Below are 17,458 nucleotides of genomic sequence, written 5' to 3' on the forward strand. Positions count from 1 at the left end.
CACACACACACAGACACACACACAGACACACAGATACAGACACACAGACAGACACACAGATACAGACACACAGACACACAGATACAGACACACAGATACAGACACACAGATACAGACACACAGATACAGACACACAGATAGACACACATATACAGACACACACAGACAGACACACAGACAGACACACAGATACAGACACACAGACACACACACAGATACAGACACACAGATACAGACACACAGATACAGACAAACAGATACAGACACACAGATACAGACACACAGATACAGACACACAGATACAGACACACAGATACAGACACACAGATAGACACACATATACAGACACACACAGACAGACACACAGACAGACACACAGATACAGACACACAGACACACACACAGATACAGACACACAGATACAGACACACAGACACAGACAAACAGATACAGACACACAGATACAGACACACAGACAGACAGATACAGACACACAGACACAGACACACAGACATACAGACACACAGACACACAGATACAGACACACAGACACACAGATACACAGATACAGACACACAGATACAGACATAGAGACATGGACAGATGGGTGATACCTGTAGGGAGGTGACGGTGGAGAGGTCCTTGATGCGACCCTCCTCATCCTTCAGGTTGTATCCCTCTGGTCTTTTATCTCTTTCACTCACCTTCCACAACTTAATGGTCTTATCTGGGAATCGGAAAGGGACGTTAGCCGATCACATAGGACAAGATTTAATCGGAAGTGTAAATAATGAATTAAAGGTGATTGTTGATGAGAAGAAAGCTTGAAATCTTAAATCCCATGTGTAAACATATAATCAGAGTAAGCTTTATATAAACTTCCTCTCAAATCTATAAAGCTAAACCATCAAATTAAAAAGGCTCTTTGACGATTTCAGCACAAGGACTCAATCAACTCACTCACTTTATCCCATGAAGTGAGTTGATAGGAAAAGATAATCATCACTCTTCAGTCTGTCAGCTCTAAAAGACAGCTGACTCTAAAACTCTGGATGAGCAGACAGCGAGGTTTGTTCTATTAACACTGACTGACACGAAGAGTCTCTGCATTGAATACACAGCAGCATTACCCAACATACTGCTGAGGCAGTTCTTACAGTTTTCATACCTTCAATCATAAATAATATAGTACTTGAATAAATCAATAACAGTGCGCTCAGGGAAAATCTATAGATCTTTTAACATAGCCATAAAGTCAGAATGCACACTGATGACAGGACCACTTACACAAAGGCACATATGCTCCTAATGCTCTACAGAAACGTGATGCAGCAACTCTTTCCCTTCAGTTCAGATACAATTAGCTTTCAAACTGTCCTTTCAATTTCAACTACCCTGCCATGCTCTGTCAAACTCCCACTCCATCAAAATACCAACCAATCACATCACTACTGCCACATCTTCTGGTTCCCATAAAACGCATGTGTGTGGGTTCTCTCACCGTTGGTGGAGAGGAGGAAGTGTGCGGCGTTCTGCTGAGGCAGCCATCGGATCTTATTGATCTTCTCCTCGATCTCCAGACTCTTAAGGTAGTCGAACTCGGGCTCATGGCTCTGGAAGGTGCTGTAGACATTGTACTCTCCCTGGGAGAATGGCTCACACTTGCTCTGTGGGGGAAAAAGAGGTAGATAGATAGAACGTGAGGTGAGAAATGTGCAATTATTAAGAAAGAAAATTCACCGATTACAGTTTTTTGCAGGCAGGATTTTTTAAAAGCTTGACCTGCTGATTGAATCCAAGGACTTTAACCGGTAGCGTACAGAAATATTTGTGTATCTTTGCTTTCGTTTTAAATTGAAATTTGTATTTTTGTATTGTATATTTATATTAGAACATTGACTCATAAATAACTGTTTCTGCTGTAAAAAGCTTGTTTTATAATTTTCATAATCTTCATCTTCTATAATCAGGCTGAAGAGCTTCCACAACAACATCATGATGTGTGCGTGTGTGGCTGTGAATTTACTGATTATGGATCAAGACTCAAACTATCCTGTAGCACATGTTAACAGGAGGGTTAAATGAACAACACGTTTGAGAATCAGCCAGAAAGCTGACTATGGACCGGTGGCCGATCAATCCGAGCACCTCCATCAAATATATAACCACAGTTCAATGCGACACCCCGGCTGAAGCCAGTCAGCCATCATCTTAATCATGTAAAGGAATAGCATTGCACGGACTCTGCACAGCTCTAATGATACACTCTGTGACACAGCAGGATTATCAACTATTTATCAATCAATCTGGACTGCAGCTGGAGGGGCACGGTGTGCGTTCATCACAGCTCCAGTAGCTGGAATGAAATGTTGTGCGTGTGTGTGTGTGTGTGTGTGTGTGTGTGTGTGTGTGTGTGTGTGTGTGTGTGTGTGTGTGTGTGTGTGTGTGTGTGTGTGTGTGTGTGTGTGTGTGTGTGTGTGTGTGTGTGTGTGTGTGTGTGTGTGTGTGTGTGTGTGTGTGTGTGTGTGTGTGTTTACCTCAGGTTCCCTCTGAAAGATGACCACTCGGCCTCCTTTGTCCCCTGTGGCCAGGAGCTCTCCAGTGTGGTTGAACTCAACAGTGGAGATGATATCAGCTGGTTAGAGACACAGATTTAGACAAAGATGGAGGAAGAGAAAGGGAGATGAAGCATGAGAGGAAAGAGGAGTGGGGGGAAGAGAGAAGGAGCAACCATTAGCTGATTGACCACACATCATCATTCATCTATATAATCTGTTTATGAATTATTGAAACAAATCAATGCATTAACATATAAATGGATTAAAATATGCAAATAAGTGTGAAGAGTAAAACAATATTTGATTGGTAACACAAATATTGTGCAATTGTGTGTATACTTTCAGAGAAATGTCAGACAATACAGCATCAAAACATAGAGAAAAACACACACAAACACACACACTACTGTTTCACACAAAGCCCAGGTGTTATCTGTAATCCAGAGTGACACACACACAATGATGCACACCATGACACTTCCAGTACACAAGATAAGAGTGTAGATTGATTTATCTATCATATATAATCCATAATGTAATCTATCAGCTCTGATGTGTCATAAAGTGTAAACACAACTGAGAATAATTATGCATTAAAAGATCATTTTTAATGTAATTCCTTTGCATATTAGCAACAAATGTCCCCATCACTATCTCTGTGACGTGAAACACCAGCACAGTCTGACTCAGTGACAACGCTATGAGGAGTAAGCTTGTTATTAATCACATTTACTTTAACGTTTGATGCTTTAGTCGACATTTTGGCACGCAACTCTTCTTATTCTCCTTTCACTTGTAGGCAGAAAACATGTTGGTATTTACAATTCCTTTAAAATCATAATAAGCTGAGTTTCAATGGAGAAGAGGTGGTATAGTATGAGAGGATGTAGGTAACCTGGTATGAAGACATGTTAAGTTATCTCAGGTCGTCTATTCTTCAAAGTTTAAATTAGCCACATTAAGCTTGTTTACTAGCCTGTTGTTCAAGATCAACAACGCCATGGTCAGGATTGGATGAATTAAAACATCCATCATCATCTAAATATTTGATGTCAGCCCAGATTTTGACCTCTTTTTCCTCTTCCTACATTCATGCTTTTCAGTCGCCCTAAACCAAATGTATTTAGCAAAACAAGTTTGTTTACCAGCAGAAATGAACTGATTGTTCAGCTCAGTTGTGAAGTTAAAATGTGTGGTTGGACTTCCCACTTATTAATACAGTAGCTGTGTAGAAGACAGTTCATGCTGGTGACAGCAATGACTTCAGTGCTGACTGGATTTTTCTAAATGGGCAACTGATCTCAAACGTTTTAGCATCAAAAGGTATCCATACTGATGTCCCCACATAACCCCTACCAACAGACTGCATCAGGTACAGAACTGGTTCAGAATTCAAACTGATTCTTTTACCGTAAAAAAAGCTTTTTGAAATAGATAGTTTTTAAGATAGATAGGATAAGATAAGATGAACCTTTATTAATCCCCGAGGGGAAATTCAGTTGTACAAAGCAGCAACAGGGTAAGTGTGAAAAAACAGGACAGCAAAGATTCACACAGGATTGTTGGCTATCTACAAAGTAATGCACCTGGATTAACCATGATTAAAGAGAAATATAATACATAGTAACCATGTAAGCCTGTAACCTCCCTCAAACAACAACTATGAAACAGGATTTACATTTTGTATAATGTATATAAACATATAAACAGCACTGCTTTGAGTAACTTGTGCAGTTTATGGTGGTGCTAGCTTAGCATAAACGATGACCTAGTATAAAGCTAATAAAAGTCCTGCATAATGTTGTGTGCGTGAGAACATGAAAAGCGGGCAATGTAGATTTATTTGCCTGATTACGATTCATTACTGATCATATCATCTTCAAACCTATGTAGGCCTATGCCTGCTAAAATCACAAAACCTTCAGTTTTTGTTCTTATTATTTCTATCTATAACAGGGTTCTATCTTATAACAGGGTTATTGAGAGAAAGCCGAAAAACCTTTGCATCCAAAGCAGTCCCACAAGTAACACATGTGTTTATACAGCAAAGGCTTCAATCTGCTGCTGCACTACCAAATAATCAAACACCATCTTCAAAAATGTCGGATTAGATTTGAAAGAATCATTTCATGTCAGGTGCTGTATCCCACTAAGCCTCCAACAAAGGAGTCCACTGAGCTTAGTTTCGATAGAAAGGAGCCTGGTCCTCAATAAGCATGGACTGTAATAAAAAAACAGAGTGTGAAGAGTGTATTTATTGAGAGTCTGAACGATTCAAAGCTGTAGCCTTGACCATTATGTGGTGGCCTTGAGAGAGAGAGATGTTATGATGAGGGGAGGCAGGGACTGCTCCTCAATCTCTAACTCACCCTGTTACCCTCACACTTCATGTATTACTGCTTCTATCATTTTTCCACTAGTCATTGCCCTTTTTCTTGATCTCTCAGTCACGACAGCACCTGCTTTATTCTTCAATTTCAATTTATTTAATCTATTTCAGCTTTTTTTTCAATCCCTCTCCCCCCATGCGTTCTTTTGTCATCTCTCATCTCATGTTCCCCGGTTTCTCTCTTTTGACCCATTTCACTCTCTCTTTTTCTTCCTGGTTGTCTATCCACATTAATCTCTCTCTCTCTCTCTCTCATCCCTCCCCCATGGCTCTCTTGCTGCCTGGCTGTATGTAGCTAGCTTGCATGTAGCTGTGGTGCTGATGGTGTTGGAAGAATGGATGGAAAAAGGGAGGTGGAGGGAAGAGGTGCTGGGGCGGAGGCGGTGAAGGAAGGGGATCTTCGATGAGCAGGGGTTGCCATGGTAACAGGCTGAGCCAACCAGTGGCGGGGGTGTTCGTAACGGTAGCCGTATAAGGCAGTCTGGTGAAGCAGGAAGTGAGATTCATCAATCCAAACCTCGCAGGAAGAAGGAGCATGGTAAAATAATTATGGCGTGGCAGTTTTTTTTTTTGCTGACAAACATTGACAAATGAATACCAGAAGGTGGACAGGAGGCACTGCGGTACAAATTGAGGATATGAAGATAATGAATGCACATGATGGCACTAAAACAAAAACAGACCCCCAACACATGCAGTGAAATTCACAAACACACATACACACACACACGCAGCTTTAAATGCACACAGTCACGTAATGATGCAAACATGTGTGTGCACGGCCAACACAGTTACAGATAATCGTGTCTCCACTCAAGGCGCGCAGAGAAAGAGCCGAGCTAAGCAGGAACCCACAGGAGCTGAGCACCACACAATGTAGCTGAATAAAATATGGAGCACACACTCTCACACATCCTCTGTCTGTTCTCAAACTGAACCCTCTTCATCTCTCTGTATTTCTCTCTTTCACGCTCACAGCCATCTGTCTCTCTGGTGCTCTTTATTAAAAAAGAGTACTACAGAGGAATAAACCTCCAAGAACACAATTAACTCCGGCAGAAACTAGCATCATCATCAGGACTGGCTGTGGCCCGACACCGGCCAATGTGCTGATGTAGTGTGTGTGTGTGTGTGTGTGTGTGTGTGTGTGTGTGTGTGTGTGTGTGTGTGTGTGTGTGTGTGTGTGTGTGTGTGTGTGTCTGTGTGTGTGTCTGTGTGTGTGTGTGTGTGTGTGTGTGTGTGTGTGTGTGTGTGTGTGTGTGTGTGTGTGTGTGTGTGTGTGTGTGTGTGTGTGTGTGTGTGTGTGTGTGTTTACGGGGGGGATGTCTCTATGGCTGTCAAGCTGTAAATCAATATAGTGGGGATGTGTGTGTGTGCGTGTGCAACAGTATAGCAAGCTAGCGGTGTCTGTCTCCCACAGTCCATTAGCATCAGCAGGCCTGTCTGACGCATCGCCACACTGCAGGAGCTGGAGGAACACACTGTGACTACAGTGCACCCACACAGTAGACATCAACACAAAAACACACACAAACATGAATTAACTCAATGACCACACAAGCATAAAAAAGCATGCACAAGTGATGAACACTCAACACACACAACCCCTCAAATGCACTGTGAGGTGTTTACAAGGAGAGCAGCTCCTTGTGAACACCTCGTATGTGAGAATGTGCATGTTGTTCTCAGTGTTATGTCATTGTTAATTGAATATCTTTGAAAATGCGATGACAATACTAGTAATTCTAAACGAAAATAAATAGCTGTGGAAATAAGTCAGCTATATGTATCTGCAACAGTTAGTTAAAATGACAAACTCTCCCTAACTCTAGCTTCTAAAATGGCAAGGATATTGAGCTTTTCTTTGTATCAAATAATAACAAACTGAATATTTCAGCATTCTGGATGATTGGTTTGAAAAAAACTAGTAATTCAGGGAAATGTAATCAGCATTTTACAATTAAAAAATGTCTAATCGATAAATCAGTAACTGAAAAATAGTTGTTGGTTTGAACCGTAGTCTCTATTAAATACTTTAGTTCAGTGCTCATCTATGGCGTCAGAGAGGAGAGGAGAGAGGAGAGATGAGGGAGGTGGTGTTGGGAGAGGGAGGTGGATTTCCTTATTTCTTTTGTGAAGGGACAGAGAGGGGAGCAGACACCCTACAGACCCAATTATAGATATCTTAGGACTGGGTAAACAAGGACCATTAAAGCCAAGCCAAAAACGCACACCCCTTAAAAGCGAGGACAAGCCACAGCTCAGCAGGAGATTAGTGTGTGTGTGCTGCAGCTCAAACACCCCACATTTCCTGTGTATGTGTGCACAAGTGTGTATACTCAATTACCCTGTAGAGAAATAGAATGGTTTGAGGGAGAGGAGGGAGGCGAGGGGGGAGACTGCCGGAGGGAGATGTTAAATTGATCCCTGTCCTGCAGTTTTGGAGTTATCTGCAACAAAAAAACTGGTGCCTGTGTTTGTGTTAGAGGTGCACATGTGTGTAGAGGAGTGATTTAAGCTGGGCACAGCAGGGAAGCTGCCATTTCTCCAAACACATACAGGCACAATGGAGCAGAGCTAGTGTGAGTCTAATGGTTATATAGACACAAACAATTAGAACTACAGACCAGCCAGCTTCAGCGTGTGTGAAGTACACCTGTCCTCCTGCTCTGCCCCGCTGCAGAGACACCTCTCAGCTGAGTGATTCATTTTTGATGGAAATCAATTTGTTTTTCCAACAGATTTGCCAGACTGTAACATCAAAAAAGATTAGGGGCTTAGCTGGTTTACACCCAATATAACCCCGGCTATACTGAACACACAGATTATGTGTTAAAGCCTCAGAAATACTGCGATGTAATCCCATATTCAGAACGCTCTTGCCCTTCTGATGCTACTCCTATCTCTCTGTGTAGAGCGGAGACGATTAGTCGATGGACGGAAAGTTATTCTGCAATGATTTTGAAATGTAATTAATTAATTTTTTTTCAAGGAAACAATTAAATAAATGCCCTAGTTCCACTTTCTCTGGTGTTATTTGTTGTTGACCTCTTCAGTCTTTTGTGAAAGTAATATTAACACTTGTGGACTGCTTGTCGGCAAAACAATCATTTTGAAGGCAAGCAGGCATTATATAACGTTTGAGATATTTTATAAACATACAAATGAGTCACAAGTTGGGAAAATAATCAGCAGATGAATTGATAATGAAATAATTGTGGGATGCAGCCCTGCTTGTGTGGTATGAATGTCTGCACAGTCCATAGAGAGAGCGTCTGTGTGTGTCTTCTTCTGTTAAACAGAGGAATAGGTAAGAAGTATGCATCGAAGGGGACAGGGTGTGGTCTGGTTAAGCTATTTAAAGAAACTAAATCCCACACTCACACATAATCCACACTAAAGCAGGCCGTCTGAGACAAAAATAAAGAGGCAGGTACAAAAATAGAGCCATATAAAAAATGAGGTAGACAGACACAAAGTGATGTTTGAGATATTTATAACACCCACGTGACAACTCACCTGACTCACACACATGCTTTATGACACACTTTCGCATTCATCCACCTACACACACACACGACCTCTCACACTGGGGTCATGTGGCGCAACTGTGCGACACAGATATGACCTTCGCGAAAGAAGAGGATAGAGCACACACCTTCAGTGTAAGAGGCAAACGGCTCGGGCTCCAGAGAAAGGGTAGTGATGTCGGAGCAGAGGACCTGGATGGGGCTCAACATCCTGGGGGAGGACTCCAGGGTGGAGAGGGGTGGACAGGATGGGCGGAGCTCTTCAGGCTATAGCCAGGAGCAGCCCTGCAAGAGGAGCAAGGATGGAGGGAAAGGGAGGAAGGGAGGAGGGCAACAGGGAGGAGCAGAGGGAGAGGAGGGAAGGACCAGGGGGGGTGGGATGGGCAGGGACTAAGTTACTGCATCACCACAGCTGGCCATGAAAGAAAATACTGATACTGTATTTATGATCATTCTGTATCTAACAGGATGTATTCACATGTTGGGTTTGGCAGGAAAGCTTGCAACACATGCGGGATAGAGACAGAGATACACAGAGAGTTTTAGTGTGCCTCTGATCTGAGATAAGAAAGGAAAAAGAAGCAAAGTAGCTCTTACATTTTCCTAGAGGTGATCGACAATGATTGACAATTAAAGAAGAGCAGTGAGAGCTGGCGAAAGCTCACGTACTTGCATACAGGTATGATGACTAACAATTACTGTCATTATTGATTGGTCTGTCTGTTCAAATGTCAAACATAACGACATCTGCTCATCACAAAAGCCCAAAGCAATCTATAAACCTTTAAGTTTGTGTTAAAAGTTTAAAAACCCAAAGGAATACAGTTTGAAATGATGTGAAATTAAGACATGCTGGTCAGTATTAATGTTGAGCGAATGTTTGGTATTTTAAAGTTACTTATACACATTTTCTTAAATGTACCATTTAGTGGTTTTCCCTTGACAGCATTGATGCTTTTGTATACAGGGCTAGTGTGCTTGCATTTCTATGTTATATGAATGACACGATTTAATGTCATTAAACTCTCAATAGATAGCAATTGCGAATTTTGATGTAAAATATAATTGTTATTATTTCCTCATTCAGCATTGAACCCAGTCAGGGTCAGGGTGTAGCAAAAGGAGATGTTGGCGAGGTCAAAATAAGGGAGAGGGAGGGAGTAAGAGATTGAGGGAAGTGGGGAGGGCAGGGAAGGAAGGTAAGGTAGAGGGAGGTTAAGCATCCCTCCTCTGAAGGAATTAAAGGGCAGGGGAATCCCCACGGGAAGATCTACACACTGTATTTATGCGCGCGCACACACATACACATATAAACACACAAAACCCTTCCAGACCGACCAACATACACACATAAACCTGAGCAAACAAAAGCAACAAAGTGTGCACTGATTGAAACACACGAGAATATGAATGCAACACAGGCAACAACAAAAAAAAGATGGAGACACACAGGAGCTAACAAAATACACCCAAGCATAAAATCACATGCACCCCCTCTCTCTGCCTTTCTCTTTTACACACACATAAAGAGGTACATTGTGTTGGAGCAGCCTTTGGAGCATTGTTGGATAATTGTTTGGCAGACGCGCCACTTCAGCAATGGGCAACGCTGCGAGTTGCATTAGAGGAGCGACGGCGAGAGGGAGAGCGGGAGGCAGTGGGGGATGGAAATGGGGAGGAGGACGACGGGGGATGGGGTGAACATTGAGGAAAGGTGGAGGGGGTTGGAGTGGATGTAGAAGAGGAGGCAGGTAATGATTCATTTTGTATATTTGTGACGGAAATGTCTCCTCTTTGGTCATTCTGAGGATTGTTGTGAGATTGATTTTCAGAGCACAGTTTGTAATTATCCTTCTGCAACTTAGTATTTTAGTGCTGTCCATGTGTTGTACCTCCTTTCAGACCCACAGTGTTCAGGGGTGAGTCCACCTTGCTCTGAGCTCATCAACAATTCACCCTGAATAATGTGTTTCTGCCTGAGATGTGTGGAATAATTAATACTGCCATTATTGGTGGGTGGAGACGACCTGTCAGTCATATTGGCCAAGCATGAAGCGGCATGTTTATCATCCCGGGCTGTTGCTATAGCAATAATGAATGGTTGGTGATGGATGTTAAGAGTGATTTTCTGCCACTCACTCATTAAAATTGTTTCCTAGGTAAACAAAAGACACACGTTTCATACTGTGTGAGAAACAAAAGTCACACACACACACACACACACACACACACACACACACACACACACAGACACACACACACACACACACACACACACACACACACACACACACACACACACACACACACACACACACACACACACACACACACACACACACACACACACACACACACACACACACACACACATACACATACACATACACACACACACACACACAGGCATTCTTTAATCTTCTTAGCAATCCAATATGTTGAATGCACACACCAGCATTTACACAGTCAACAGGCAGCACTACAGGTCTCCCCTGACTACAGTATGTGCTTCTGTGTGAGGGCTATTATATTACAGCACAGACACAGGAAGCATGATTCCCTTACTGCAGTGATACAAATGAGCTCGCAACACGTTCATGACCCCCAAATGATAATCCGTTGTTCTTGTATAAGAGGCGTGGCGAACAATGAGCTGAGTGTAAGAAACAGATTGGGGACAGGAGGGTGGACAGGGAATCTAATGTGCAGGTGAGATTAGTGGTGTAAGTGAGATTAGCAGAAGTGGGTTATCCAAGATTATAATCCATAGATGTTATGAAACACCAAAATCATTATTTGGTTTGCAGAGCTTGTGTGGGCATATTAGTATTCCTCCGGCTGGGAGGTGATACTCAATATATTCAATTTGACACCATGCTTGTGTGTGACTCTATCAGGATGTGAGAGATGACAAATGAGTAAAAAAAAAAAGAATGTTCTGGACATTTCTGCTATGACAATATTCTCCCACACAAACAGAATCATACACACATTCGAACACAGGCCAGATCAATACTTCCCTGCAGTGGGACAAAATAGCTGTTTCAAAAGGTTACAACACATACATAAACAAAAACACAGAAGTGAAAGGTGAAGAAAAGATGAGGAAAGGAGGAGGAGAAGAAAACTGGCTTTAGGTGGCTTCATTTTGCAGAGAGGACAGTGTTTAACTCCCTAGATCTTGTTGCTTCGTCTGCAACTCTGCTTGATCAACACGAGCTTACAGAAGATTAGGAAGCCGTTCTGAGCTTGTTTTTGCATACCAACTCTCTGTTACACTCACACACGCATTCCAGAAGTGTGTCACATAAAAAGCACACTCACATGGGGGCACACACACTTTGTTACATCCAGCAGATGCAGCTTTCTCCCTCCTGGTCTTACCTTCAGTCACATAGTTGTGGTCGGGGAGGAAGCCGCGGTGGTTGAGCGTCGGGGGGGCGTCAGTGTCTTCGCCCATCAGCGGGGCTGGGGGAAGCGCCCGACTCGGTGGGGCAGCGTGACGGTGGCAGATCGGTGGTGGAGGGGGTGGTGGGGATGCCGGCCAGCACAGAGCCCATACTGTTGCCCGCAGACGCCTCCTCAGCACAAGAGCGCAGAGCGGGGCATCCTTTCCTTAGAGGAGGAGGGGGTGGGCCTGTCCCGAAGGAGGGATGGATGCGTGCTGGAGTCCACACTTCTGAGAGCCAGAGGCAAATCTGCAGGAGGAGGATCATATGAAAACTGTTCAGAAACTACCAGGGGTGTGCTTGATTTGTGTCTCACAGGAGCTCAAATCACTTGTGAGGCAAGAAAAATCTAGCGCACCCTGTGTCCACTCAGCAGCTGCTGAGTCCAGGTGTGGCCAGACTCATTTTACTCTCGCCACACACAAAACACACACTTGTCCACACTTGTTAATTCTAGTTAACGCTCTCAAAACAAGAAAAATTAAGGAGATGAAGAGAAGGTGGAGGAGGAAGAGAGTGGGGGGAGGGGAGAGAGGGATCAGGAGAGCCCCTGGACGGTGTATCTGCAATGCTGCTGCTTCTGCAGTGAACTCACACTCATGAGCACAATCATACAGCTTGATAAACACACACTCACCTACACACTCTGAGGATTGTCGGTCAGGTTCTCCTCGGCGGATCCTCCATAAATAACGTGTCTCTCCTCCTCAGGGGACAACTGTCTCTGGTTTCTCGGCTGATTGTATGAGGAGGAAAATCCTTCTGGCCCTGCGTTCTGCTGCACCGCTCTGGCGTATGTATGCAAGGCAGAGTGAGAGGTAGAGAGAGGGGGAGGGAGAGAGAGAGAGAGAGAGAGAGAGAGAGAGAGAGAGAGAGAGAGAGAGAGAGAGAGAGAGAGAGAGAGAGAGAGAGAGAGAGAGAGAGAGAGAGGTTGAGGATCTGTCCTGCAGCGCTGGTACGTGTGTGGTGCATCGAAGCAGGTCCCGCCCACTCCTCTGCGCAGCCAATCGTCACAGAGCTGAGATCTGCCTGGCCACTGGCTGCAGGTGATTAAATATGATAAAGAAACAGAGAGTTTTGACTGATGGGAGAGAAAGCAGAGAGAGCAGGAGAGGGGATTTTGGCTTGACTGAGTGCTGAATTTGAATCACAGTACAGTTACTACTCGAGGATTCACCTGGAGACATAATTCAATTAGCACTGAGAAAACACACGCACACACTTTTCATACACAGCAGAATCTAAACTGTCAGCATTGGTGATATGACTGGGAAATAATTTGATTGATTGATCATTTGGAAACAACGCTTTTGCGCTTTCTTTTCCAACTGTATCCTCAACTTTTTGAATTGATCAGTTGTGACACTGACCAAGTTGACATGTTCAAAATGTTTTTTTGTCTGACTAAATGCTCCATAACTTAAAGCTAAAAACATACTTTACTATCAGTTCAAATATGTACAATTATTTTGTAATACATTTTCACAATTACTGTTTTATCAATCAAGCTCAAGTTGGTAGCATACTCAAAACAAGACTGAGCAGGATAAAGACTTTCTGTTTTAAATCACCCTTCCCTTCTTTGCACATTAGTTTGATTACTTTATATGGGATCTTGCATTAATTTGCCATATTGCAATATCAACATTAGAAATGAGCCTATCCGTATCAATAATACGATAAATAGTTCAAGCGCTAAAAAAAAGGGACCAGAAGTGAATACTAACTGTAATAGCAATCCTTAAATTCACACACACACAGGTTTCAGTCTGCCGAGTGTGAGGGGCTGCCAGGGACAGTTGGTGCCATCACTGGTGCTGGCTGTCTGCCACCAGACTGTAAACCCCCCCACAGCAGGGAACAAGAAGAGCTGTTTATCTGACTTACTCCAAGACTGCCAGCATCACCCTCCCCCAACTATTACTAATGATGGGCAATGCTCCACTGGCATATCTGCCCTTCTAACTACCCCCCGCCAGCCTAACATCCACCACAAAGCTCCCGAAAACCCACCCACTGTTTCCCATCTATAGCTACTGTTCTACCTGCACGTCTCTCTACCCATTCACCTCAACCATATGCCACAAAAATCCCCCTCTGGTTAAATCCATAAACCCATACGGTTTGGAGTTCAGCTCTGACTGAAGGTCCCACCAGTGTAAGATCTGACCCATTTGCCAAACCTAAAGCAAAAGGAGAGAGAGACAAAATACAATACATATTTTGTTTTGTTTTTCATTATTTTTTGTATTTTGTCCCATTTTATTGTATTCTTATATATTAATGTATATGCTCCTCATTTTTATTTCTAAATATGTTTTATAATAATACATTATTCTTAATGTGTTATCTTGTGTTGTGTGTGTGCACCTATGGTGTGCTCCAATAAACCAAAGTAAATTAATTGCTTTGGATAAAAAGCGTCAGCTAAAAAAAAAATGCAATGTAATGTAATTGTGTGTGATAACCTACTTGGCAAAAGTCTGATTCTGATTCTAATAGATAGCTAATATCTCAGCTGATATATAGACAGAGAGATGGATCGAGACAATAAGAAGGTACAATTATGCAGCTTGCACAGGATAATATAATAATTCAGCATGCACAGGATTTAATCCGTTTTTGTGATGTGGAATGGAAACCCCATGTGGAAAACACCTGCTGCAACACCAGTCTGATGTAGTACGGAAGTACGACTTTTTGGCAATATTCAACCCATAGAAAGCTACATATTATAACACTTTAACTTACATAAATTACTATTATGTAGACTTAAATCTGTATTAAAAAATGTTGAGGTCTAAAAACTCGCTCCGAAACAAACAGTATTAACTTGACAACCATTGAGAGTTGTTAGCCGTATGGCATTGCTATGGCTAACGTGCTAGCAGAGAGATAGCTCTAGTTACTTAGCTAACATTGGGGCGCAGTGCTTCTAGATAGAACATACATAACAATGTCACTGACCTTTAAACTCTGGCTTGTCCACTTTTAATGGTAGAAATTAATAAAATAAGATCTTATTGAAAGAAGGCAAAAGCGGATACAGTAGGTAGACACTGACTGTCCTCCCTCTCACAGTGTCAAACCCTCATCATCATAGTCCCTTCTTTACCACAGTAAACATCCTCATCACCCCCGCATGTGGCAGGTTTTCCAGGGACAGTAAATCCTCTGCAGCTTGTCCTTGTTAACCTGACAGTGGTTTTCCGGTCTGTCTGCCATCCAGCTGTGAAGGCTTGGCCTAGGGGGCAGCCCTGTTACCTTGGTGACAGTGAAGCTGACCACCCACCATTCCAAGCATCACTTTAACCCTTTGATGTAGACAGGGATGTAAAGTGACTAAGTAGATTTACTTAAATACTGTACTTAAGAACGATTTTGAGGGCATTGTACCCTACTTAAGTATTTGTATTATTTTGAGTTTGTTGTGGCATAAGCTCACGGCAACTCAAGAGACTCAATAAGTTTATCTATGAACTTTGTTAATATGATAAAGAAAAGCAATTACCAGTATATTGTTATCTCAACAATATACACAATAAGGCTGATTGTTTGATTTTTTGGGTAAAACACTTCATATACTCAGTTGATCATATATTTAAGGTAATAGGATATTGTAATATAATTATTCTTTATAGGCCTACATTGGAAAGCAGCTCAAACATTTAAAACCAAAATCAGTTTAACATTGGTCACACCCAAAATCCCCCAAATATCTCTCTTACCAGATACAAAGTATAATCTCAGACATAGCTTTTAATATAGACAAATGGATTTCTGCAGATGGAGGGAGTGGACTTTAAGGCAAAATTCAGGCCCACAGCCGCTCAACGTGATAATGATCAGCATCATTCATCAGGAGCACCGATGTGTCCAACCAGACGCAGCACTGCTTGTGAGTGTCTGTCTCTGTTGACCTGTGGTGCTTCACTCTCTTCCCACCCCCACTCCAACCAGGGTTGCTTAGCGACCATAGAGCAGCCTATGGAGAACACACACACACACACACACACGCACACACACGCACGCACACACACACGCACACACACACACACACACACACACACACACACAACACACACACACACACACACACACACACACACACACACACACACACACACACACACACACACTTGGAAAACCCGGGAACTCTGAAGGAGGAAGATAATGTACTGGCACTCCACCCCTCCATCATGCTCTGTGACCCCCAAAATGTGAAAAGAAACAGCCGACCCTGCTGTCTGCTGGAGGAGATTCAACTCAGTAACCGTGGCCCAGTGACTACTTCTCATGCCTTGGATACACACTAAGGATGAAATGATATGGAGGTTTAATCGCAGATTGAAAATACTGGAATTATCATGTAAAAAACAAAACAACTCACACATTTTGTTATTTAGGCAGGCAGGAAGGTGATGATTTATTATTACCTTATTTAAGATTGTTTATTTATTCTTCAATAAAAAGATTGTGTCCGTTCTGTGACGAAATAAAAGTGTATGTTCCTTAGCAGAATTTAAAGTTTGTTTTGTATGTTTTAGTGCTGTTTGAAGAGTTGTAGGCCTATTTTGATTTATATTGCAATATTGTCAATCGCTTGAATCAAAATGCTCATATCTTCTCATAACTAATGTATATGTATGTACACATTAAGTCCATTGCCATAGTAAAAAGCTATCCTTGCACTCGTACAGCACAAGCATGTAACAGAATAGTGAAACAATCAGCCTCTTTGACAAAAAGCCCTTGTTATCACGTCATATCTACATCCAGAACCTCGCTTTACATTTTGTAATTGTGACTGATCACCGATGGATATAAGCCTGCAGCCATGAAATCAGCTTCCCAACAGACAAAGGATTTGAAAAGAGGAAAGTTAGAAGCTCAGCAGCGTCTCCCCAGTCTAACACTATTAGCACATTAAGCAAGTGCTTAAATACAGTCAGCAGACGATGGATCAACGCAGTGCCCTGAGCGGGAGACAGCGCTGTAATCCCCTAAAGGGGGTTTCACTGCAGTAATGGCAACCAGTATGAAACCACAGCCTCTGGGGAGTAGTGGGACTGGGTAGATTATGAGCAGCCTTCAGGCGACGCTAAACCCCTTATAGCCCTGACACACACACACATACACATACACACACACATACACACACACACACACACACATACACACACACTCACAGAAAAAAGAAACATGTAAGTGTGCACACCTAAAACTATAAAATCCATGAGGAAACACACTTTAGCATGCTGGAATATGGAAAATATAAAGACAAAAATGTGTGCATACAAACAGAATATCCAAGAGTGTAACCTGACTGATTCCATTTACATCTCATCCAAGGAGGGGTAAATATTCCATCTTTGTTTATGTCTGTATGACACATTTGGGGAGAAGGGTGTAGTAACTAGGATGTCATTTTACTCCTGGATTATGGGATGGTGATGGAATGACTTTTTTGGCCAAGGGCAAGTAGATGGCAGGAGGTTGAGAGTGTTATTATTTCTGGTAAATTAAAACAGT

At 42.5% G+C, this 17,458-nt stretch overlaps 1 protein-coding gene across 5 annotated transcripts in view; it reads right to left on the minus strand.

Moving 5' to 3' along the window:
* Positions 1-15,146, minus strand: part of LOC307034337 (serine/threonine-protein phosphatase 2A 55 kDa regulatory subunit B gamma isoform) — a 27,304-nt gene extending 12,158 nt beyond the window's left edge. The window contains exons 1-7 of one of the 5 annotated variants that reach the window (XM_079673133.1): positions 14,894-15,146; positions 12,564-12,714; positions 11,862-12,175; positions 8,606-8,762; positions 2,538-2,635; positions 1,502-1,667; positions 615-727 (exon numbers count right to left, since the gene is read on the minus strand). In XM_079673133.1, coding sequence (XP_079529259.1) covers positions 615-727; positions 1,502-1,667; positions 2,538-2,635; positions 8,606-8,687 — 459 coding nt within the window. In that variant the 5' untranslated portion in view covers positions 8,688-8,762; positions 11,862-12,175; positions 12,564-12,714; positions 14,894-15,146. Of the gene's footprint in view, positions 1-614; positions 728-1,501; positions 1,668-2,537; positions 2,636-8,605; positions 8,763-11,861; positions 12,176-12,563; positions 12,967-14,893 lie in introns of all 5 variants that reach the window. The other 4 variants (XM_079673135.1, XM_079673132.1, XM_079673134.1 and 1 more) reach the window with 4 other exon arrangements.
* Positions 15,147-17,458: the final 2,312 nt, after the last annotated feature.

The sequence above is a fragment of the Notothenia rossii genome (genome assembly GCF_949606895.1).
Source record: "Notothenia rossii genome assembly, chromosome: 3".
In the NCBI taxonomy this organism is placed as follows: domain Eukaryota; kingdom Metazoa; phylum Chordata; class Actinopteri; order Perciformes; family Nototheniidae; genus Notothenia; species Notothenia rossii.